Source organism: Phyllostomus hastatus, unplaced genomic scaffold (genome assembly GCF_019186645.2).
Source record: "Phyllostomus hastatus isolate PE091 unplaced genomic scaffold, TTU_PhHast_1.1 phas_contig_402, whole genome shotgun sequence".
NCBI classification, from domain to species: domain Eukaryota; kingdom Metazoa; phylum Chordata; class Mammalia; order Chiroptera; family Phyllostomidae; genus Phyllostomus; species Phyllostomus hastatus.
The window spans coordinates 7,961,852-7,985,032 of NW_025333873.1; the positions used below are offsets into that span (position 1 = coordinate 7,961,852).

Here is a 23,181-nt window from a genome sequence, read left to right on the forward strand (position 1 = left end):
ACCTAACGGTCACAGGTCTGGAACTCTGGCAGCCTAAAGATAACTTTATGTTTCCGCTCTGGAGCCCTAAGATGGGAAGGCACCCCCGCCCACAACCACCACCAGCTTCTTTCCCATGAAACCAGTCAGAGGGTCGCAGAGACAGACTCAAAACTGTCCTCAAGACCTAAAGAAACGATTTATTACCCTCACTTTCCTCTGAGCACTTAGCTCCTAGCACCACTTGGAACCCCTTAACCCGTGGTGTCTTGTGACTTTGTCCTATATAATCTGTAACCTCCACACCATCAGGGAGTTGGGCTTTTGAGTATTAGTTTTCTGTTCTCCTGGGCGGTGCCATTCATAATAAAATAGCCAATCTTCCTTCAGTGCAATTCTCAGCGTTTAGTGTCTGGCTCTGCTGGCGCTGGGTGGAGGAACTCTTTCAGTTCCATAACATTGCTGACATCGCGAGGACAACAGGTGCAAATGAAGACGTTGGGTTGCCGACGGGCTTCCTTTCCTTGCGCACCTCCTAGCCACCCTGTTGGCTCTGGATACTGGGCCCCACCCAGCACAAGGACGCCTAGAGGCGTAAGGGGTGCAGAGCGGGAGTTTCCGAAAGACCTGGCAGTGAACATCCGCCTCTGGCCCAGCCCACTAGACACTAGAGGGCGGGCTAGTGCCGGAGTCCCGCAGTGCTCGCGGGGCGGGGACAAGGCGACGCCTTGCGCCTGCGGATCCCGTGACTGCGCGCCCCGCCCCAAGTCGCCGCCGTCATGCAGTCCCCGCCGGTGCTCGTCACCTCCAGGTGAGCCAGACCCCGGCGCCCCGATGCGGCGTCTTGCACAAGGTGGAGTCTCGATGCGCGTGATCCGCGGCCGCCTGCGCCTGGGCGGAGCAGCAGGCGCAGGCGGCCGACCCAGGGGGAAACCGCCGCCGTCAGGCCCCTGCTGCGCTCTGGCGGTTTATCTGGGCTGTGCCCCTCCACCGCCCTGCGGGAGAGGTGGGCGGCATCCAGTGTCCCCGTACTACAGATGGAAAAACTGAAGGCTCTACAGGGTGACGAGCTCACTCAAGACCCAGTGGGAGGGGACTCTCCTGCCCTCCTTCCCCTGCCGACCTATGTTCATTTCTTTTTGGCACAAAAATTTGTCCTGCATCTCATCAGTGCTCACCGTGTGTGGGGTCAGGTGCTCTGCACTGGGGAAGGGGATGAAGCAGACAAGGCCCAGCCCTGCGGGGTGCGGAGCGAAACGGAGAAATGAACGCGGACTCCCAAGTGCTAGGGTTAGTAAGTACAGGTTGCCATGGGAACGCAGTGCCGGACCGTAGCCAGGCTTCTGAGGGGGTCAATGAGGCCACGTCCTGGAGGAAGAGCGAGTGGACATTCCCAGGGAAGGGGTGAGGAGAGGGGGCAGCTGCTCAAGGAGGTGGCTCGCGAAAAGTGCAAGTCATCGCAAAGGACTTGGGGGACCCTGGATGTGGCAGGCACCCACCCTGCTCCAGACCTGGAGGACCCAATGCAAGGTGGACCTGGAAAGGCTGGTCTAGACACGCTTTTACTCCGCTTTCTCTCTCCTCAGCATCTGTAGTGTGACTCACTTCGGGTATTTCCATATACTCCACCCTGTTGCCCCTACACAAGATCTTGGGCAGAGATGACCATTTTGTTACATAAACGAGTGTGTTACCCGCGCAGCTGTTATTTTTCCAGCTGCAACGGAACTTCCCCGTGATTCCAGGTCTAGAAAAACAGGATTCTTTAAGGGTAAACCCTAATGTGAGAGCCTGCTTAGTCTCCTCCGCATGATGCAGCCAGGTTGCAGGTCACAGCCTCATTGGCAGGTTTCCCTGGTGCCACCTACGTCACCTCCTCTCGCTGAGCCTCAGTTTCCTTTTCTGCAGGAACGGGGTTTGGGGTGGGCAGGTATGGGCAGGGCCAGCAGCCGGCACCCGTCTCAGCCACTGGCAGGCCGATGTGACTTTGATGCTGGCTGCTTGGGACGGGCTGTGAGGCCACCCACACGGGGCTTGTTCCCAGACACGGGTGCTGGTGATGAAGTCCCAAGTTCATGGTGAGAAGAGGGGCCTTGCTGCCAGGCACCAGCAAACCCCGGCGGGGGTGGGGGCTGCCTGCAGGGTAAGGGCAAAGGCGAGGCCGGGTCTCCCACGGTCACCCCACACATACTCACCCCTCCATTCACTCAGCAGGTCTTCACTGACAGCCTCCCTTGTGCCTGGTACCAACCGGAGGTGCCAGGCAGTGGGGAGGGACAGTCTGGGAGTGAACCCTGCCCCTGCCTCTGACCGGCTGAGACCAAGAACCTGCGACTCCTTTTCTGTGCCTGTTTCTCTGTCTCTATGTGGGCCCCAGGAGCAGCGCCTTAGTTCAGGTCTGCGGGAGGCGGAGTGACTGGCATGGGCAAGGTCCTCGGGACAGAGGCTACGGCAGTCCAGCCACGGTCACGCCTCCCACCCTCGGTCCTGCCTTGCTGTCTGGCACTCCTGCCCGTACTGCCCACCCGCAGCGCTAGGAGCAGCCGGCTGCACTCGGCGCCGTGAGGGTGGGAGTGCCGTGCGGTTACTGGCGAAAGGAAACCAGCACCGATTTGTTAGGCGTGTTTTTCCCTCTCGCACGCGGACGCGAGGGCTTACTCCCCTCCCGACTGAAGGCAGGGTCGCCCAGGTCCTTCCTAAGGGACCCGTGTTTCTTACATTGTGCTTCATACCCGCCCATGAGGTGATTGCGTGTGTGGAGATTTCTGTGGTTGGTGAGTGTGTATACACACTTCATATGTAGGCGTGTGGCAGTGGTCCTCGCCAGTTGGTGACACCGCGTCACCTCGGTGACTGTCACACGCCTACTGTGGGCATGGGAGGGGTCCGTGTGGAAACAGTGCTGGGGGCCGGATGTCACCTGCTGGGTTGGGGTACAATTCCAGAGGCGGAAGGGGCCTTGCCCTGGGCTCAGTTTTAGCCCCGAGTCCCCCCTCCCCCTCGGGGCCTCCCCTTTCCTGAGTTCTGGAAGTCTGGCCCGGCGCACAGTAGGTCTCCACCCTGGTGATGTTCCCCGCACACTGTGCCATAGGTGTTTGTGTGATTTAGGGTATGGTTGTGTGCCTGGGTCTGCGTTACCCTCACACGGGATGAAGACACGTCTGGCTTTTTCCTAGCTTCTCTGCCCTGCATCCCAGTCCGCGTGCTTGCGTAGCATTTACAGGTTCTCCGAGAGCTGCAGTGTTTTGCTGACAGTGACCTTCTCGGCGCCTCTCGGGGGCCCAGGCCTGAGGAGGGCTCAGCCCCCGGTGCCCTCTCCACCTCCCCACGCTGGGCAGGCTGCGAGGCCGCTCTGCTGCCCTCTGGGCAGCCGAAGGCATGAGCCTCCCCCCAGATCCCTGGCGCAGTTTCCCTCCCGCATGGTGCGCACAGACCAGGCACTACTTCCCTCGGTGTGAACGAGCCCCCGGGAAGCCACACCCCCAACCTGCAGGAGCCTGCGCGCTGAGTGTGCGTAAGACGTGCAGCCGTCCGTGACCTTCCCTTCCACGAGCCCCCCTTTCTCTGCTCTCCCCTGTTCTCCTGCTGGGAACAGCCCTTTGTCCCGGAACGACCCAAAGACAGGGCTCAGGCCAGGGAAGCCAGGCTCTCTGAGGGCCTGGCGGGTGGCAGGGCTGGAGACCCGGAGCCGTGACCCCGGGGGACGGCCGCGGAGCAGCCTCGCGCCCAGGCCTGCTGAGCCACCCCGCCTGCGGTCCTGCCAGCGTTTCACTCGAGAAGCCTGCTGACTCGAACTTGAGCTTCCTCTGCCTTCTTTCCCTTCGGCAGGCAAGTCCAGAATGCGCACACGGGCCTCGACCTGACGGTGCCCCAGCACCAGGAGGTGCGGGGCGGCATGATGTCGGGGCACGTGGAGTACCAGATCCTGGCGGTCACCCGGCTGGCTGCGTTCAAGTCGGCCAAGCACCGGCCCGAGGATGTCGTGCAGTTCTTGGTGAGCTGGGGGCTCTTCCGGGATGCTCCCGAGGGTGCCCTGGGTCCGGGGGTCCAGGTGGGCAAACACACCTACCACCAGGTAACAAGGGGAGCGTAAGGGAGCAGGCGCCACTCAGGGCCAGAGCCTGCGGGGACCGAGCCAATCAGATCCTTACAGTCTGTGGGGGGCTGGGGGAACAGAAAGGGGGCACCTGACCCACCCTAGGGAGAGGGATCTGGACGACTTCTCAGAAGAGGTGAGCACTGGGCTGTGTTCAGAGTAGGTGGGGCTCAGCGGGGGCGGAAGGGGGATGGGGGTCCAGACGGAGGGTGCAGCCTTAAGCAAAGGCTAGAAATGGTGTTGTGTGTAGGGGGGAGCTGTGCGCGACTGAGTATCGTCCCGGATGGAGTAGGAGAAGGTGATGGATCCGAGTCATTGGAGGTGGGTGGGGGCTTAGCTGCTCTTGTAGCCTCGGGAGAGTGTTAGGCGTGGGAGTGATTGCTTTTCACTGGCCGGTCCGGTGGGAGAGTGGAGTGGGATTGGAAGGAACGGGCAGGGGGCCCAGCTACGAGGCTAATACAGTGAGGCCCCCCCTGCGGGGCTGGGAGCCGGCTGTGCCCCTGCAAGGAAGGGAGGGGCGGAGGTGAAAATAGTTCCAGTTTCCGACTGACTGCTTCCGCCGACTGAGATTAGAGCGCAGGTGGAGAGGCAGGTCTCAGGACGTGTCGAGTGTGAAGTGTCCGCCCAGGGGACGCTGGAGGGTGGGGAGCAGGACAAGCGCGGGCCTGAGACGCAGGTTTGGGAGGCATCCGCTTGGAAGTGATGTCCAAAGTCTGGGAGTGGATGAAGGGGCCCAGAAAATGGGTGCGGAGTGTGGAGGGAGGGGCTGAGGAGGGAACCGTGGGGACCCCCCAGATCAGCCGCAGCCAGGGAGGAGGAGCCGCTCCCCAGAGTCCGAAGGAAGGACAGGAGTGTCGTGGAGACACAGGAGCCAAGGAAGGATGGAACTTTGAGAGGGGGGAGAGGTCCCAGACTCTTTCGTTCTAACCTTTGGCTTCTTGTAAAAGGGCCCGGAGCCATGACCAGTAGAGACAGGCCACGGGACTGGGAGGTAGAGGCGAGATGAGCAGGAACCCTGCGGCCCAGCAGGAGCCGCCGGCTGCGGTTTGCTCACAGGAGTTCTCACCGCCTGGCAGCCAAGACGGAGAGGGAGGCAGTGAGCGGCTGGCTCTGAGGACCAACTACAAGAGACACCAAATTCTAAGAGAGAAAAACTCACAGCACGAATCTCTTGTCAAGGGACAGCTAACACGTCATGGGAAGCATCTGAAACAGCCCGGTGTCTGTTGTGTGCTCTTGGACTGGCCCTGGCTGAGAACCACAGCGGAAGGCGGTGGTAGTGCTGGGCCTGCTTTGCTCTGCAGGCAGGTGGAGGCCAGCACAGCCGTCTCCAGGGTCAGGAACAGGGAGGGGGGACCTCTGAGGTCAGAGTCCCCGGGGCCTCGTGGAGAGCGGCATTCTGGGATCCCCGAGGGGCGCCCCACCCACCTGCCGACTGCTGTGCAGAGGGCCAGCCTCTCGTGCGAGGGTGTGCCTGAGGACGTCCTTGACACCTCCCACGTCACACCTGTGCCACCGCTTCCTGACCAGTGGTGGCACCTGCGCCCTGTGGGGCGTGCGTGTGCATGCACCAGTGAGGGCCACGGAGAACACCTTTGCTTCCCAGAAGATCTAGGAATCTCTGAAGTTTCATGATTCACCTAAAAAAAAAAAAAAAGAACGACCATTTTTTATTTTACTCCTCAAGAGGACGTACGTGTTTTAACATAAATCTGACTTTTATTGCGCACTGTTCAGGGGTGTCCAATCTGCAGCTCACCGGCTGCGTGTGACCCAGGATGTCTGTGAATGCAGCCCAACACAAAATCGTACATTTGCTTAAAACATGATGAGATTGTTTTGTGACTACCTGTCACAATGTAGTTAATGGGTGGCCCAAGACAGCTCTTCTTCCAGTGTGGCCCAGAGATGCCCACTGGACACCCCTGCTTACACCAGCCTCTGGGAAGGGGCACTGTATTGGCTTGGGGTTTAGTGGACACCCCTACTCTGCTGGCTCCGCAGACCCCCACACTGAGGTCAGAGGGGTGCGGGGCAGTGACACTGGCTGCCTGCCCCCCACCCCACTGGGGCGCCCAAACCAGAGTCCCACCTCAGCTCCCAGCACCGCTCCCTCGGCCTCCTCTGTTCCCTCGAACCCCGGGACTCCGTGGGAAGCTCAGCGCCACCCCAGGGTGACTCGGATGGCCCAGGACCACCTTCTCATGGCCAGCAGGAGCCCCGGCCTGCTCCCTCAAGGCCCCAGTGCACAGACCGGTCCTGGCCAGTGGCAGAGGAACTAACTTGGCAGCGTCTGGCTCTGCACCACCGAAGACTGTTGCCAGTTCCCAGGGGAGCTATCCAGAGGTCGGTGCTGAGAAAGGCAACTCACGTCGTTGCAGGGAGACGACCTGCCAGCCAGGCCGTGGGGCCATGTCACCAGTGCACCAGAGGCCTAGAGTGGAAGTGGCAGCCATGGCCACCTGCCAGCCGGGGCCCCTACATCGAATGTCACCACCCAGACCTATGACAGGCAGGGCCCAGGGAGCCCACCGAGGAGGTCGCACCTTTCCTTTGGGCCACAGAGACTTTCACAACTGAACCTGCCTTTGAGGAGGAGGTTAATGAGCAGAGCCTGAGGCAGGGAGCTGGGCGGAGGGTCAGGAGGGAGCCACCCGGCCGGGCCCGAGGCACCTGGTCCTGTGAGTCCGCAGAGCCCAGCCCTCCCGGGGCCTCTGGCGGGGGTCAGAGGAGGGGCACCCTCTCTGCACTCAGGAAACTCTGTGCTTCTCTCACCCAGGTCTCCAAAAAGTACAGCGAGATTGAGGAGTTTTACCAGAAACTGAGCAGCCGCTACCCCTCGGCCAGCCTTCCCCCGCTCCCCAGGAAGGTCCTGTTCGTAGGGGAGTCCGACATCCGGGAAAGGAGAGCTGTGTTCGACGAGATTCTGCGCTGCGTCGCCAAGGATGCCGAACTCGCGGGCAGCCAGGAGCTGCTGGAATTCTTAGGTACCCGAGGTTCTGCCCCTAAGCCCTGAGGTCTCCCCTGGCCCAGAGCGAGGCCTCAACGGTCCCTGGGCCGCAGACGGGCCCTGGGCCACAGAGACCTGGAGCTGCTGTCTGCACTGTGCTCTGAGGCTCCCACTTGAAAGCGCTCTGCTCCAGGCTTCCCTGGTGCTGCCAGCCCTGGGCAGGGGGGAGAGGGGAGGGGGGCTGCAACAGGCACAGGGAGCCCCGCTTCCCCCACCCACCCAGACCGGCATCCTGGTCTGAGGACTCCTGGTCAGCGGCTCTGCTGCTGCTCCCTCACAGGCACCAGATCTCCGGGGGCTGCGGACCTCACCAGCAGAGAGGTCTCTGTCCTGGACACAGACAACCACGCAGCGGATGCTGGGGAGGCTTTCGACTTCTTCCAGCAGCAGGAGCAAGCGGAGGGGCCGCCCAGCCCAGGCCAGAAGGATGAGGGTGCAGAGAAGTCCTCAGAAGAGGAGGAGGCCCTGGACCCTCTGGGCATCATGCGGTAGGTCTCCCCGCCCCCTCCTGGCGGGTTCCAGACTCTCTGGGGACAGCTCCTCCCTTCCCTCGGGGAGCATGAGGCCCCTTCCCCTCCCCACTCCCTGGGCCCTCGCCCTGTGTGGCCTGGTACACTGGGGGAACCGGCTGCCTGCTCCATCCTCCTCGTGTCTTTGGGGCTGAGCTCAGCTGTCACCTGCCCCTCCCTGCCCGCAGGGTGGCCCCCCACCGACACTCCCTGGCTCTGCACTGAGGCCTGGCAGAGCTGCCTCCCCAACAGCTCGGAAGCCCAGGCTGCCTGAACCGCTGGGCCGGCCTGTGACTCACGTGATGAGCTCCCTGCAGGGTGGCTCACTGTCTAGAAAGCAGCCCCATACATCTCGGCCCCGCCACCGCCCCACAGGCCAGTCGTAAGGGTCCCTGAATCACGCGGGTGGAGGGAACTGGTGACCCAAAAGCTGCCAGCGGTGCAGCAGTGCGATTCAAGGGGGTGCGGTGAGCCCAGGGTCTCCAGCCAGGAGAGTGTGTCTCCTTTACACGTATGCACACACAGGCCAGCACTTGCAGGCACACACATGTGCACACCCCCACTGGCTGGCGAAGAGGCAAGCCAGCTGCGGTCTTGGTGGTCCCTGTTGGACTATGTCCGGCTTCTGTCCTTTCCTGGCCCCCTGAGTAGGGAGCTGCTCCTGAGCCCACACCTCACGGACCACCCTGTGCCAGGGGTGGGGTCGTAGGCCAGACGGGACTAGAGAGCCAGACATCTGCCCCCAAGCCCCCTCCCCTGGCAGGCCCAGGCTGAGCTGTTTGGGCAGGACCTCCCAACCAGAAGCAGGGGACGGGGACAGACGGACTCGGCCACCTGGAGCCCTCACTGCCTCCTCTTGGCCCAGACGCACAAGAAACTAGGTGGGCCTGCTTGGAGCTGGGCACTGTATTTTGCACTTGGCGTACGTGTCTCATTGGTGCCCTGAAAGCAGCTGTTACCCCATTTTACAGATGGAAGAAACGGAGGCCAACTACTGGGCCTGAGAACAGACAGCGGGTGAATAATGGGACTGAAAGTCCTACCAAGTGTGAGGTCCTGGGCTGTGGAGCCAGTCTGCCTGGGTTCGAGTCCCTGCTCTGCCATTTCCCGGCCACGTTCCCCTGGCAGCTGATCCCTTTCCTGTAGTTTCCGGTAGCAAAAATAGGGTGACAGTAGCCTCTGTCTCTTGGTGCTCTTGCGACGTTTGGATTCACATAAATGTTGGCGCTTAGCTCTTTCCACGGCCCCGGCCCTCTGCCCCACCACCTCCACAGAGTCGGACCGCAGGCCCCGGGTGACGTTCTCTCAGCTCCCGTGGGGCTCTCTGAAGTTCATTCGATGGCCGAGGGCGGCCTGTCTGCGGGGACTGTTCCAATCAGGAGCTGGTGAGAAGTCAGGCGGGGTCCAGGGCAAGTGAAACAGCCAGAGGGGCAGGTGCGGCCGTCGGGGCTGTGGGCCGGTGTGGGACCAGCCTGGGGGAGGGGGCCATCCTCGGAGAAGGTGCCTGGGTGCTCGGGGAGACGGCCCTGGAGCCGGTCGCCCTGCAGCCCCTCGGTGCCCAGGAGTCGGGCCCTCCACCCCTGGCCCTCCACGGCCGGCCTTGTCCTGGAGCCCAGCACCCGGCCCTGTGAGAGCAGCAGCCAGGGTGGCCAGTCCAAGTCAGGAGAAATCTGTCACGATCCCCCCTTATCAGTCTTGCACAAGCCGCAGGCCCGTCTTGGGCTTTATTTTGGTCAGACGAGGGCTTTGTGTAAACTTGCGCTCTTCTGTTGTTCTAGGCTACCGCCCTCAGGGCCGGGCCGGGACAGGCTGGGGCGGTGTGTGCCAGCCTTTGGCGGGGGGCATGACTAGCAGAGCGGCTCCTTTTTTGGGTAGGAAAATGCTCCCCGGGGCTGGCATGGGCCACCTGGGGTTCTCCTCCTTGCTCCAGTAGCAGATTGTCGGGGGGTGGAGTGTGGGCCATCCCAGGGCCACCTGTCCCCAGCGCTGGCCCTGGCTTTGCACTCCGGGACGTCACTCCTGAATCCCAGGAAAGCTCAGCACCAGAAGGGATCCCAGAGGTTTAAGACCTTCTGCCAGTGTTTCGTTGAATGACCCGTGTGACAACAGTCAGTGCTGTCACCTCATCGGGATAAGAAATAACTAACTTTTCTGAGAGGTTGCGGAAAAGGCCACGATGCGTCGCCGGTGGCTTTCAGGCCCACCATGGGTCTGGCCTGGGAAAGGGGAGCTGACCTCGGCCCGGCCTCCCTGTGTGCGAGGAAGCTGATGTTTGGAGCTGAGAAGCTCCTCCGCATTCATGCAGCCACCGAGAGCAGAGTCGGGCAGGCCACAGGGGAGGGGAGTCCCTCTGTTTCCCAGCCTAGTTCTCCCCCTCCCTCGCCGGTCTCGTGAGTGGACGCAGGCTGCACCTCCCCGTGCTGTCCCCCAATTCCAGTCTTCCAGCGTCTGAGAGCTGGGCAGGACCCCAGGATTACCCCCCTTGCACAGATGGGGACATCGAGGACAGAGTGGAGTGGGGACTTGCCCAGAGCCTGGTGTGTGGCAGCGTAGCACCTTGAAGTCAGACTTCCCCTGCCCTCTCCCGGTACGCCCAGGTGGGCCTGTTGACTTTCTTGCTCTTGCACAGTACCGCCCACCCTGTCCTTGGGTGGGGAACGTGATGCTCTTTGCAGATGACGTATGCCGTAGATGGAGTATTTCTCCATCCTGTGCCCTCAGTTCCTCTGCAGATGGCAGCCGGGCCTTCCCAGCTGCACCCGCGCCCCACCTCGGAGCGCCCTGCTAGACCTGACTCCGGCCTCGGCCTTCCCTGCTGCGGCCGCGCGGGGGCGCTGTTGCTCCACCGCAGGGCTGCTGGAAGGTCGGAGCCGCCCGCACAAAGCCCGGAGCAGGGACCGGCGGGGCTTTTTTCTTTGTCTTTTAAACCTGGTTTTGATTAGGGAAAAGACGAGTTGCAACACTAGTAGAAAGCGCTTAAAAATAGAAAAAGCCCTCACTGGCCCATGCCGACACTCTGCTCGCGTATCTGTGCGGGGGTTTGTGCGCGCCTGTCCCAGTGCTACCTACGTAGCTGCAGACGTTAACCCGTGCGCCTTTTTATGTACTTCGTTTTCACCGTGTCCCCTCGCGGTCGCTTGCCGTGTCGCACATAGTTTTCATGTTTAAGTTTCTATTTTTGAGACTTCACTGTTTTAAGACGCAGTTCTGCCATAATAGTCCTGCTTTCTGCTGGAAATACTCTGCTAGGAACATTTTTAATTGTAGCTTGAATAATATACGATGTGTATATGAAAATTGAAAACACAGTTAACAGTTCTTTTGCCACGAAGGTGGCAAATATATACTTTTGGTTATTCTTGTTTTAATGCCAAAATGGGATTGTGCCCCATGTGCCATTGCATAATTTGCCTTTTTAGTTTATATACTTGGTTTCTCCAGATCAGTAAATAGACTTTTCTGCTCTTACTCCGTGGTAGTTAACTGGTAGGGTCAGTGTGTTGCATGTGGCACCACCAGGCTCCTGCCTGGGGACACTGTTTTTTGTAGGTTTTTGCTCTCACAGGCAGTGAGCAACTTTTTCCATGTTGGGATGGTTATTCCTTGGAATAATGCCCCCCCCGCCCCCCAGGATGTCTGCTCCAGGTCAGGGTCCCGGAAGCCTCTGCTGGCGGCCTTGGCTGTGCAGCTCGGAATGTGAGGGGTTCTTTACGGACTCCACACCCTCTGTCGGGAAGGCCTCTCTGCTTTTTCAAACCTTGTCTGCAGTGCCCCCACCTCTTCCCCAAGTGCAGAGGGAGCCCTCCAGGCCCCGGGTCCCTGCGGGCTGTCCCCTGCCCTAGGGACAGGCTGGTTCCCGCACACAGGCACGCGCCTTCCTGTAAGTCTGCACTTCCCACACTCAGCTCAGAGGACGGGAGCCAGCGCCCTGGGCCGTGCCAGGACCCGAGCGCTGAAGCTGGACGTTTCTTTGGAAGGCAGAGCCAGGCAGTGCTTCCTGCAGATAGCTGGGTAGACAGCGAGGGGGAGGCATGGAGGGAGACTTGGGGGTGCCGGCGCCGTAGCCCCTGTGTGCAGCCTGCGTCCAGCCTGCGTCCACGTGCACACGACCTGGGAGTGAGGGGAAGAGCCTGGGCTTGGAAACAGAGCCTCGCCTCCCCCGTGAAATGCCTGCCCTGAGCCTGAGGTCAGAAAGCGGGCAGCACCCTGGTCACACCCCTTCTGCCGGGGGTCACTTCTGCAGCCCCACCTCTTGAGCACTTGGCCTTCTGATGTTCTCGCTGACCTCGTCTCCCCTCACGCAGCGGCTCTGAGCGTTTTTCCAGGGACCGGGAGCAAAGCTGCCTGGGCACCGGGGAAGTCACACAGACTTCCCTGATGGAATGAAGGTCTCTCGGTCCCCCTGTCTGAATCACCCATCTACCCTTAGCCCACCCACCTAGGCTGCTGCCCACGTCTCTGTCACCTCTTCCAGGAAGCCCTCCTCTGTGCTCCAGCTGTGCTGGAGTTGCTGCCCTGCGTGGTAATGACCGGTCTTGGCATCTGTGACTGCTGGGTTCTGAGGATCTGGGGACAGTGGCTGGTCTCACTCAGCTCTGTGCCCGCCTCCCCTAGCATAGGTTCTTGAGTGTGGCAGGTGCTTCCGGAACACCAGGTCGTAGTGAGGGGGCGAACTGCTCACAGAACAGCGGAGGGGCTGGTGGAGAGACCACCGAGGCGACTGAGCAGCTTTGGAGGAGGCAGGAAGGAGTGGGGGGCTTTCCAGACACGGCCGATGTCTCGAGTGGTGCTGGGAGCCCCGCTGTCTTTACACCCTGCCCCCTCCCCGGGGGAGTAGGAAGAAATAAGTCTGATTAAGAGATGCACTGTCACCCTCTCTGTCCATCTGTTTATTTGTCCGTCCTTCTTATCCCCCCCTTCCTTCCGTCATCCATCCGTCCACCTATCCTTCCATCCATGCATCCATGCACCCACCCATTTTTTTTCACTCAGTGTTGATTGAGCATCTGCTCTGGACCACAGACTGGAGTTTGGGGACCAGCCAGGACAGGGCCCCGGGGCTCAGCTATCAGAGGTCCGTGTTTGCTGCTTGGTCAAGGGCACGAAGGATGGCCCAGGTGGCATGGGTGAAGCACAGACAGTGCCCTAGACTGGCTTTATTTCGATTCACGACAGCAACCAACCAAAAGCCTCTCCAGGGGGGGAACACAAGAAGGCTCACCCGGCTGCAGAGGACAGCTCCCCCGGCAGGACGGGTGGGCCTCGCCTGTGCACGCAGACCCAGGAGGAGGCGTGGGAAGGGGGATCGCGGGCTCCGCGTGGCTTCGCCAGAGATGATCAATCACGCTGGCCGCTTCCTTTGTTCTCCAGAGGGTTCCCTTCGCCCCACACATCCTCTGGTCTCTGGTCCAGGGGAAGCTTCTCACCTGCCAGCCACCGGGGTCCCTATGCTGGGTAGGATGTGAGTTTGTTTTCCCCAGGAGCTGTTCTGGGGCCTGCTACTCTTGGGGGTGGTGGGCCCCCGCCAGGCTTGGCGCCCCTCACTGCCGCAGTCCCTGCGGCCCCGGGAGCAGGGCCCGGTGAAGGGCGCCCAGGGACAGCAGGGAGGCAGAGCCTATAGGCCTCGGGCTGGCCCCGAACCCAGCTGGTCATGGATTCCACAGGGCCTCACACCCAGCTTCCCGGGCTCGCCCCTGGGCTGGAGATCTTGGCGGGGACCGTCTCCAGCTGCCTTCTGCGAGAGCCACGGCCCGTCTTTGGTGCCCACCTCCCTGGGCCGCCAGAACTGAACCGGCTCTGCCGGGTCCGTGGAGCAGAAGAGGGCAACGTCCCAGGGAAGGCAGGCCGCCCTGATCCCTCGAGGGGGGGTGGCCACAGTTCCGGAAAGCACTTGCCGTGGGGATGGAGTCCAGGCTGCTCTCAGCTTTCCCAGTAGCGCAGGCAGGGCCCGTGGCTGGCGCCAGAGCAGAGACGTGTCCCTGGTGACCTGTGACGTGAGCCCGCCCGCTTGTGCCCGGAACAGAGAAAGAACTGGGAACAGGCTGCCTGGGGCTTCCTGGCACAGCCCCCCGCCCCCTGCCCCCGCCCCGTCTCTGCTCTCCACCTCTGTCTTCAGAGTGGGCCCCATCCCCCCAGGCACAGCCGGGCAGAGCCGTTTTCCCACCGTGTGCCCTTGGACAAGTGTCTTGTTCCAGCTCACGAGGCACTTGGACGGGCGGGAGCAGAGTTTGTGACTGCGGCTGCCCTCAGCTCTGGTCACGGTGTCCCCCTGCCTCCTCTGTGGCCTCGAGCAGACCCCTTGCCTCTCCAAACTGTTCGCCTGCCCAGGGAGCCGGGACTCGGACTCTGGTCGAGGAGGTGTGCCCCATCCTGCGACCTTCCAGCAGGTGCATTCCCGGCTTCTGTAGCTTCTCCCCACCCCAGCTGGGGGCCTGCAATCCTACCAGGCGTCCAAACCCAGGCTGTGGGGATGGACGGTCGCCTGGGATCACCTTGCCCTCCGGCACCCACCCTGCTGCTATTTTCATCTGCGGCTGGTTAATCTGTTCCACTGTTTGGGGGCAGAACTGGCTCCTCGGCACCGTGTAGCGGCGGCAGAGTTGTGCAAACACGAGCCCAGACGGCGGTGACCTACGTCCAGTGGAATTGCCTGCCAGGCAGGCAGGCAGGCGGACCAGAAATGCTGTTTCCAGTAAAAAGTTTATTCTCATTTGCAGGAACCTGATTAAAATGGCTCGCTTGGGCCTCGGCAGCAGGGACCGGGTCACCATGTTATAAACTGAACCCGAGTTTGTGTGTGTGTGTGTGCTGGCCACATAACTCTTGCAGTGACGCATGAGCAGATGTGCACGCCTTGCCCCGTGAGCGTGGCCTGAGCACTGAGTAACCCTCACCCCCACCCCCCGGGCCCGGGACCAGAGCGCCCCCGAGGCCCCGAAGCTTCCCTCCTGCCCCTCCAGGAGTCCCATGGCCGCGTCTGGCCCAGAGCAGGACCTCGCCCCGCCCCCAGGAGTGACAGAGCCTAGTGGGGTAGAAGTAGCTGAGGGTCTTCCTGAAGGAGGTGGGGTTTGCCCGTGGACTGAAGTTTTGACTGGGTTGCGCCGCTAAGGTCGGGCAGCCCCTGCAGCCCCTAGAGGAGACCCGGGCCTCTGGCCTGTAACCACGCAGTCAGGCCTGGGAGCTGCATCCCCTGCAGGGCTGGGGTCATGTGGCAGCCGGCCGCGTAGCCCGGACACCCGCCCCCTCCTCCCGCAGGTCCAGACGGTGGCGGTTCCCCGGGCACAGGGCTGGGCCGGGCCACCTCGTGGAGCAGGGACTCACCACGTCCGGTGTCAGGTCCTCTGGAAGCCCCTTTGGGATGCGAGCCCAGGCCCACCGGCACCTGTGTGGGTGGGGCCGGGCCACCTGGGCCCGGTGCTGGGGCTGCCCTGAGACTCCCTGACCTGGGGCTCTGTCCGTGACTCCCCAGCTCCAAGAAGCCCAAGAAACGCCCGGAAGCGGCCGTGAAGCCCAGGCCCAGACCCTCGCCCCGGCTCACCATCTTTGACGAAGAGGCGGACCCCGATGAGGGGCTCTTCCGCCCGAGCAGCAAGCTCTCCCCGCAGAGGCCCACGGAGGACACGGCCCGCAGGGACCGTAAGTGGGGCCCGGTGTGCGTGCGTCTGTCGGTCGAGGTGTTCCCCGCCCCCCGCCCCACCCCGGTGACCAGACTGGCCCCCACGAGTGGCTCCAGACCTGCCGCGTGTGAGCGGGAGGGAAGCCTGGGTCTCATCCCGTCCCGACCTGATGAGACTTGGCTGGTGGAGAAGCTCTGCCAGACAGACGCCCTCTCGCACCCGGTTTCTCCCAGCCTGGGGCCCCGTGTCGGTTCTGATGCCCCCTTGGGGCGGGGGAGGGGAGCGGCTCTGCTGCCTTGAGGGGGGTGGGTCGGGGCCAGCATGGGCACGGGAGGGGCGTGGGTGCTGACCGCCCCGGTGCGCACTCTGCGACTCCGGGGTGAGGACTCCGACAAGAGGCCCTCGGAGACCCTGCGGGAGGCTCTGGGCGGAGATGGGAAAGGGAAAGCCAGGCGTCCTTAGGACTTCTCCACGTGTCCCGGAGCCTGACCTTTGTCACCCACCTGGGTCCTCTTCCAGGGCCGGGAGTTGGCATCACCTATTGATTCGGCCAATGCTCGGTGGCCACCCACCGAGGGCCGGGCTCCGTGCTGGGACGAGTAACACATGGTCCAGCCCCAGGGTCCCCAGCGGGAGACGGGACGTCTCCCAGCAACTGCAAGAGGCCTGGCTCTCAGCAGGAAGTCGGCGCCTGTGGGGGGCAGCAGGGAAGGCTTCCCGGGGGAGGAGGGATGTCGGATGGGGGCTCTACTCCAGCTGGATCCTGAAGGGCCAGCGCAGGTTGCCTGGGGGCTGCCAAAGGAGGCTGTGCCAGCTGGAGACGCCCCCGCCCCCTTTCCTGAGGGCAGCAGAGATGGGGAGGGGTCGAGGCTCACCGGGCCCCTGGCAGGCAGGGGCTGTGGCGAGGACGGCATCGGCTCCTCACGCGTCCCCGCAGGCAGGCAGCAGCCCTTGGCCAGCGGTTGGTGCTCATGAACCCTTGTGGGAACGTGGGGTGCAGCCTCGGGGGCTGAGCTGAGAGGTCCAGCTGGGCCAGGTCCGGGAGCTAACGAGGGTTTTTCCTCCTAAGAGCGCTGGGAAGGCCACCTGAACTTGCACTGAGGGGTGCCGTCTGCTGACCAGACCCCCGTGGCAGGCAGGAGTGGCGGAGTGGGGCGGGGCAGACAGATGTGCCCGCCCTGATGAGCACCTGTGCCCTCCACTCACCTGTCCCCATTCATCGGGTTCTGTGTTCCGCCTTGCCCCCTGGCTGCTCTTTTTTTTTTTTTTAAGATTTTATTTATTTATTTTTAGAGAGGGAAGGGAGAGAGAGACAGAGAGAGAGAGAGAGAGAGAAACATTAATGTGCGGTTGCTGGGGGCCGTGGCCTGCAACCCAGGCATGTGCCCTGGCTGGGAATAGAACCTGCGATGCTTTGGTTCACAGCCCACGCTCAATCCACTGAGCTACGCCAGCCAGGGCGCTCCCTAGCTGCTCTTGCCGGGCTGGGCCAAGCCACCTCCACTCCTCGCCCCCAGGGTCCTTGAGGATGGGCCAGCACTTCCTCTGACCAGGCTGCTGCTGTCCTCTCCGCAGCCCTGAAGTTGTTTGACGATCCTGACCTTGGCGGGGCCGTCACCCTGGGTGACCCCTTACTGCTGCCGGCAGCCTGTGCGAGTGGAGGGCCCACCGCCCGCCTGGGCCACAGAGAGGCCGCCGAGGATCTGTTCAGGTACCACCTGTCCTCAGCGGTGCTTTGCCAGCCCCGAGAGGGGCCTGGACAGAGCCGCAGACCTGTCCCAACACGGGAAGGAGCTCTTCACTGGCCTTTGTCTCTGGGGGTGGGACCCTGTGGGCGGGCGCCGGCCCCAAGGCCAAGGCCGTGTTGGGGACCTGGTGAGGGAAGGCAGGGTCCGGCAGCCCAGCGGTTTCCAGAAAGAGAACTGTGTGCCTGCCTCTTTTTCTCTTCCTTTCACACTCGTATTTTAATAGCTCACATGAATAATAATTAAGTCACTGAATTGCAAGAGCAAGTATAACTGGCATAAACAGTTTTGGGAACCAATACGCTCAGCCTGGCCGCGTGCAGCCCCGCTGGAGGGAGCCACACGCACCTACCTGTGCCGGGCAGCGGCTGGTCCCCCGCGGGTCCCGTCAGCGGGTCGTACGGAGGGGAGAGCGAGGCCTGAGCCGTCACGTGGAGGGCGGTGGGCAGACCGTGTGCAGAGCTGACAGCCACTGCTTAACGGAGTGCTCGCCGTGGCCCTGCAGCCTGCTGGGCTCTCCACACGTGACCTTCCTTACCGAGCTCTCACGACCTCACGACTGCCCCCCGGATGGGCGCTGTTACCTCCGCTTTCCAGGAAGTGGGGTGTGGAAGAGGTAGGTGGCCCAAAGCTCCAGCCCCCAAGTGCGCTGGCAGCCAGGGCCACCTGCCTGCATCCTGTCCTCCCACAGCGTCCAGGAACCTCTGAGCTCTCGGAGGATGAGAGGCTGGGAGAGCCGCCTCCCAGCTGGGGCAGCAGCTTCAGGGGCCCCTACGGCTGCGCTCTGAGAGTGCTTAGCCCAGTGCATCTCTCCATGGCATCACCCGTGCCCCCCAGAGTGCAGGCCACGCTTTGTGATTTGCGGGAAGCCACGCTGCCTCTTTCCAGGAACAATTACGTGGCACGGAGGCCTGTGGCCCCGGGAGGCTGTCATTTGCACCCTCATTAGTAGCTGCAGCTGTCACACGGTTCTCTAAGTGCCGGCCGGGCCTGAGTCACAGGACGGCTTGTCTTTACATCTCCCCACGGCCCCTGGCATCTGCTCACTCTTCTCCTGTGAGCTCACCCCTGACATCCTGGCAGGCCGGGGGAAGCAGGGATTGCTGGGACGTGTTCAGGGAGAAACTGAGGCGCAGGGTGGTGGAGAACAGGTTCAGCTCCGGGGGTGGCAGGGCCCGACAGGGCACGTCCCACCCAGGGAGCCTCTGCCACCTCCGGAGCTCAGCTTGTCCTGGGGCGGGGGGAGGGGGTGGTTCCAGTGGGACCGTCCTGGCGCCGTGGGTTCTAAACCCCTGACGCCGGCACCTGCAGACCTGTGTTCTACAGAACACCCTTGTGGGGGCGTGCAGAGGGTTACCGTCGGAGGGTCTCTGCGGCCAGGCAGCGGGGGCAACAGCGGCGGCGGTCAGCAGCACTCTGCACATGTGCGTGGCCTGAGTGGGGAACACCACGTAGCGCTTCACTGTGTTGCTGGGACCTGTTCTAGCCGTGACTCGAGACCCAGATGGGCATCGAGGGCCTGGAAAGGGGGACCTGTGCGGCCACCTGTACCCTGAGTAAGACCACCCCACCCACTCAGGGCAGACCCAGCCTCTGTTGGTTCTGAGTCAGTGCTCTGCCAAGCGTCGTAAATCCTGAGCTGACGCGAGCTTCCAGCTGCTGCTCTGCTTCCCCAAGGGCCCCTGCGTGAGGATAGATGACTCAATCCCTCACAGAGCTTTTTCTGGGCACCCAGACTCCACTGGGGCTGCAGGAGCCCCAGGGCTGCCCACGGAAGGGCTGCCACGTGGAGGGAGCTGGGCACTTCTGAGCTGAGGTTGCCGGGAGCAGCGTGTCCTGGGATAGCGCCTCCTGGGATGGCCTTGACCCCTGAGACAGCTGTTAATGGGTGGGCGGTGGGTGGTGGGATGGATTCCGTTGTGCGCCTGGTCTCCAGGAATGGAGTTCCTCCCTGGGGAGCTGGCGGCAGGAGCTCCCTCGGGCAAAGAGGGTGGAGGCCGACTTTGTCCTCCTTTCTTAACTGCCACTCGGCACCTGGGACTGGTCCTGGTGACCGTTACATAGCTGTGGCCTTTAGTTTTGTCCCTCCCCCCTCTTGGGTGGGCCGTTAGGTCCAGGGCCAAAGTAGAGCCCTTGGTGGGCTCTGTCTGGTGCCCATGCAGCCCACAGAGCCGCGCTGTGGGCGGGCAGACCTGACGGAGAGGGCGGTTGGTCGGCGTGAGGCGGCGCCCGCGTCCGAACCGGGACGTCCAGCTTCGGAAGCCGACTCCCACCCGAGGTGGGTGCGGGAGGGGCCCTGACAATGGGCGCTCTGCTCGCCGCAGCTTGCTTCTTTGTGGGCGGGGCATGCTCAGGGCGTCTCCCTCTGGTTCCCTAGAGTCGAAGAGGACTTGGACCAGATTCTGAACCTGGGGGCTGAGACCAAACCCCAGCCCCAGCCAAAGCGTAAGCCGCCAGTGGCGGCTAAGCCAGCGCTACCCAGAAAGCCAGCTGTCCCCACCAGAGCGGGCCCGCCTGAGGCCGTGGCCGGGCAGCAGAGGCAGCAGCAGCAGATCCAAGCCATGGACGAGATGGACATCTTGCAGTACATCCGGGACCACGACACGCCTGGCCAGGCCGCCCCCAGCCTCTTCTGACCCTCCCTCCTGCCCCTCGCTGCCAGCTGGCCTGGGCCGGCAGCCCCTCCCCCAGGGTGAGGGGGGCTGTGCCTTGCAGGCCAGGCCCTGTTGTCCCAGGGGAGGGAGGGTGGCAGCCAGGGCACAGGACGCCTCTACTCCCTTGCTCCCTTTTCTCTGGCCCGTGGGGTCATGGAACGCTGCAGGGTGCAGAGAGAAGGTCACAACCATGGGAATTGAGCCCGGCTGTCTCAGCCATGTGCGTGTGGAGAGAGAGCATGTAGGGACACCTCGCTAACCACGAGCCCGGCCCCAAGGATGGACCAAGACTGGGGGAAGCCAGGGGGGCCTCACTCAGGGCAGGAAAGCTCTGTGTCCACTCGTACCCACCGGCTCCGCCACCTCAGCGCAGGAGGGAGGGTCTGCCACCCTGGGCTGGGGCTGGGGGGACCAGAGTCTCTGAGCCGCATGGCTCCAGGGCCTGTAAGCTCTGGGAGGGTGTCGCAGGGGAGGGGTGCAGAGTGGGTGCCTGCAGGAGCCTGGCTGCGTGGGGTGTCCCTGAGTTGCTTCTGGTCACCAGGTGCTAAGCAGGGTACTTTCCCCTGTGTCCAGCCTTAGGGATGTGGGGCGCAGCCCTACAGCTCTGGGCCGTGGGTGGCCCAACAAGCCGGGTCCGCCTCTCTCCCTTTCCGGGAAGGACCTGGCCAGACAGACCACGGCCCCCCTCGGGCCTCTGGCTGTGACACCTGTGCCGCGCTGAGCAGAGCGGTCACTGCCTCCTGCAGAGCTCGGCCGGCCCGGCGTGTCCCCCACCCCTGCGCAGAGCAGACTCGGGCCAGGTGCTCTCCGGCTGCTGCTTCGAGGCCTCATCTGTCCGGTGGCAGGTGCCGCCAGGCCTTCCCTGCCCTCCAGGTCTGGACGTGCTCCCCGGCCTTGCACAGTGGGAGCTGCCTTCCCAGGGAGAAGGAGCCTTGTCCTGGGGGAGGGCCAGTGCCTTAGACTTCCCCTGGGCCCCCCACGCCTGGCTCACGGGCCTGGGCCTGGGCCGGGGGCTGTGCTCAGGAAACCCTCAGTGAGTGATGTTTAATGGACCAGAGAATGCCTTTTTATCATATATTCTTCATGTTCAGACCTAGTTTTTAGTGAAACACAAGTTTTTTATGAAATGCAACCACTCTTGTCCCTGGCTTACCTGACAGAGGCATTGGAAGGGAGTTCTGGACGAGGACTCCAGCCCTTTCCTAGTTGGGGCCAACAGCCAACCCCGGGCGGGGGGGGCCCTCTGGCCCGGGCCGGGGGCTTGCTGCCGTCGGAGCCCCTGGTCACCTGTCCCTGCCCTGTGCCAGGGCCTGTGGGTAGTGGGGGCACTCCATCTGGTCTGGCGTGTGTCTCGCTCACCCCCGTCAGCTGCCCAGTCCGGAAAAGGCCATCCCCAACCCTCCACCTCTGCCACAGTGAGAGGGAGCAGGCAGTTCTGGGGCCCGGGAGCTGGTTCCTCCCCCTCTTTGCCTTACCCCAGCTCCCAGGGCCCCGCCTCTCCAGGCCCTGAGCGGGCTCTGGAACAACAGCCTCAGCCCCGGCTATTAGCAGGTGCCACTCCCGTGCACTGCGGGGCCTTCAGGCCCCACCCAGCCCTGCCCACCGGCTTGCTGGCTGCAGGCAGTGTTGAGTGACGGGTGATGGGCCCGCTCTGCCCGGGCTCTTTCCTGCCCTGTTCTCAACTCCGTACCCCATGCCAGCTCTCCGCCCTTTCCGGGACGCCCCCTCCCACCAATGTGTGACGTGGGAGCAGAGCGCGCAGCCAACAGGTGCCTGATGCCCATGGGGGCTGCCACGCTAGTGCAAGTTTATCCACTGAGGCCCAGCCGGTCTCCTCGGTGGCTTGGTCCTCCCTGGTCACCTCGGCCAAGGCGTACGCTTCTCAGATTCCAGTGCTCGAACTGCAGCTGGCTTTCACCACGGGTCTGTGACCTACTGGCGAATCCGTGGCGCCCAGTCATGCAATAAAGTCTGTGTCAGTGGCTCATTCCAGCATTTGCTAGCGGGGCTCTTTTCTGCACCAGGGGCAGTGGGGGTTGTCTTGGCAACAGTGAGCTCCCAGTCCCTGTAGGACCCAGGGTCTCCTGACTGCTGCCCGGTCGGGTGGGGTGAAAGCAAGGGGAGGATGTAAACTGAGGCCCGGGGCCCAGGCCCGGTGGGAGTCAGGGGGTCGGTAACTGCTCAGCCAGGACCTGTTTGGGAAGAACACCCTTCCTTTGCCAGTGCTCGCTCCCGTCTCCTCAGAGCGGAGACTGCTCTAGGAGGCCCTTTGACACTCCATCCGTCTGTACACACGCCTGTCCGTCCATACACACACCTGTCCTGGCCTCCACACTCCCGCCTGTTCAGACCAGTCCAGTCACTAAGGGTCTGGTACCTCCCGGGAGGCCGAGTTGCTTGAGAGCAGAAGCAGTGACTTGCTTGTCTCCTGTATCTGCTTCACGGCCTTTTGGGTGCCACCTGCTACCAGGCGACCTTGCAGCCTTGTCATCGTGCAAGATTTGGTGGATCCTGAATCATTTCGCCGTCACCGCCGACAGCAGCAGCCTTTGCACATTGCTCACGACTGATGGTGGGTGCAGACGTGCCGCATGTGACCTGTGGTTCCCCAGGACCTTCCCCACGTGGCTACAATGTGGCCGGATCACCCCTGGGCCACAATATCCCCTTTCCCCCGGGCAGTGGCAGGCCCAGTGGGTCTAATTACCCCCTGTCCTGGGCAACCGGCTTTCAGGAGCACGCTGAGGCGGGCAGCATCCAAGCTGTGGCCTCCGGGCCGTCCCCGTGGGGTCAGGGAGGTGCCCCTCTCAGCGGTGCCCCGTCCTCTCCATACCCCGTCCGCGGAGAGGACGAGGACGTGTCAGAGAGAGTGGGAGGAAAGGGCCCTTGCTGGACACGCACGGTTGTGTGCTGGGTTAGAGTCCTCTCGTCTGCCGCTGCCACCAGAAACGTAGACCCTCGTCTCTTCATTAAATAGTAAAACTTCAAATCTTACTACATGGAGGGTCAGCAGCGCTCAGAGCAGTCCTGGCTGATGGGGGCTTTCTTCCTTCCCGGAGGGTCATGGGGGGCCTTCCCTGGTGGGGCCCCGGTGCGGGAACGGCCTGACGGCTTCCCCAGGCTGCCGGTCGGGGGGCCGCCCTCCCGCCGTCACCCCTCATCCTCTCCCTGGGCCTCTGAGCAGCAGCGTGCGAGCCGCTGGCCGACTCCCCGGGCACCCGAGGGCGTGTCCCTCTGCCTTCTCCCGTTGGCTGTGTGTGCTGTGACCCGTCCGTCTGTGTGTGTGTGCCTGTGTGTCTCTGTTCTCCTTTCTGGTCGAAGGGCCACCTTGCTGATTCCCCCTGGGGAGTGCTCTCAGTCCCAGAGGGCAATTTTTTTTTTTTTTTTAGATTAGAAAGCAGAACAGCTGACGTGTTGCCCATGTATTCCTTTTTTTTTTTTTCTTTTTTTCCCCCCAGGTTCTTTTTTAAATTGTTCAAGTACAGTTGTCTTTATTTGCCCCCCACCCCAGCCATCCCCACTCTCTGCCCTTGATCCCACACCCCCCCCCCCCACTTTGGCTTTGTCCGTGT

At 62.6% G+C, this 23,181-nt stretch overlaps 1 protein-coding gene across 1 annotated transcript; it reads left to right on the forward strand.

Annotated features, from left to right (window-relative positions):
- Window positions 1–690: 690 nt before the first annotated feature.
- Window positions 691–21,601, forward strand: HS1BP3 (HCLS1 binding protein 3). Its single transcript, XM_045844664.1, has 7 exons — window positions 691–790; window positions 3,808–3,973; window positions 6,855–7,062; window positions 7,366–7,573; window positions 15,063–15,229; window positions 16,786–16,921; window positions 19,333–21,601. Exons 1-7 carry the CDS (start codon window positions 759–761, stop codon window positions 19,589–19,591), a joined length of 1,176 nt encoding a protein of 391 aa, XP_045700620.1. The 5' UTR covers window positions 691–758; the 3' UTR covers window positions 19,592–21,601.
- Window positions 21,602–23,181: the final 1,580 nt, after the last annotated feature.

Excerpts from the sequence above, each read along its gene's own strand:
- HS1BP3 (XM_045844664.1), top strand. The coding sequence starts at position 759 with ATGCAGTCCCCGCCGGTGCTCGTCACCTCCAG. Across the intron at positions 791-3,807 it reads CCGGTGCTCGTCACCTCCAG|GCAAGTCCAGAATGCGCACA; the intron begins GTGAGCCAGACC and ends TCCCTTCGGCAG. Across the intron at positions 3,974-6,854 it reads AGGATGTCGTGCAGTTCTTG|GTCTCCAAAAAGTACAGCGA; the intron begins GTGAGCTGGGGG and ends TCTCTCACCCAG.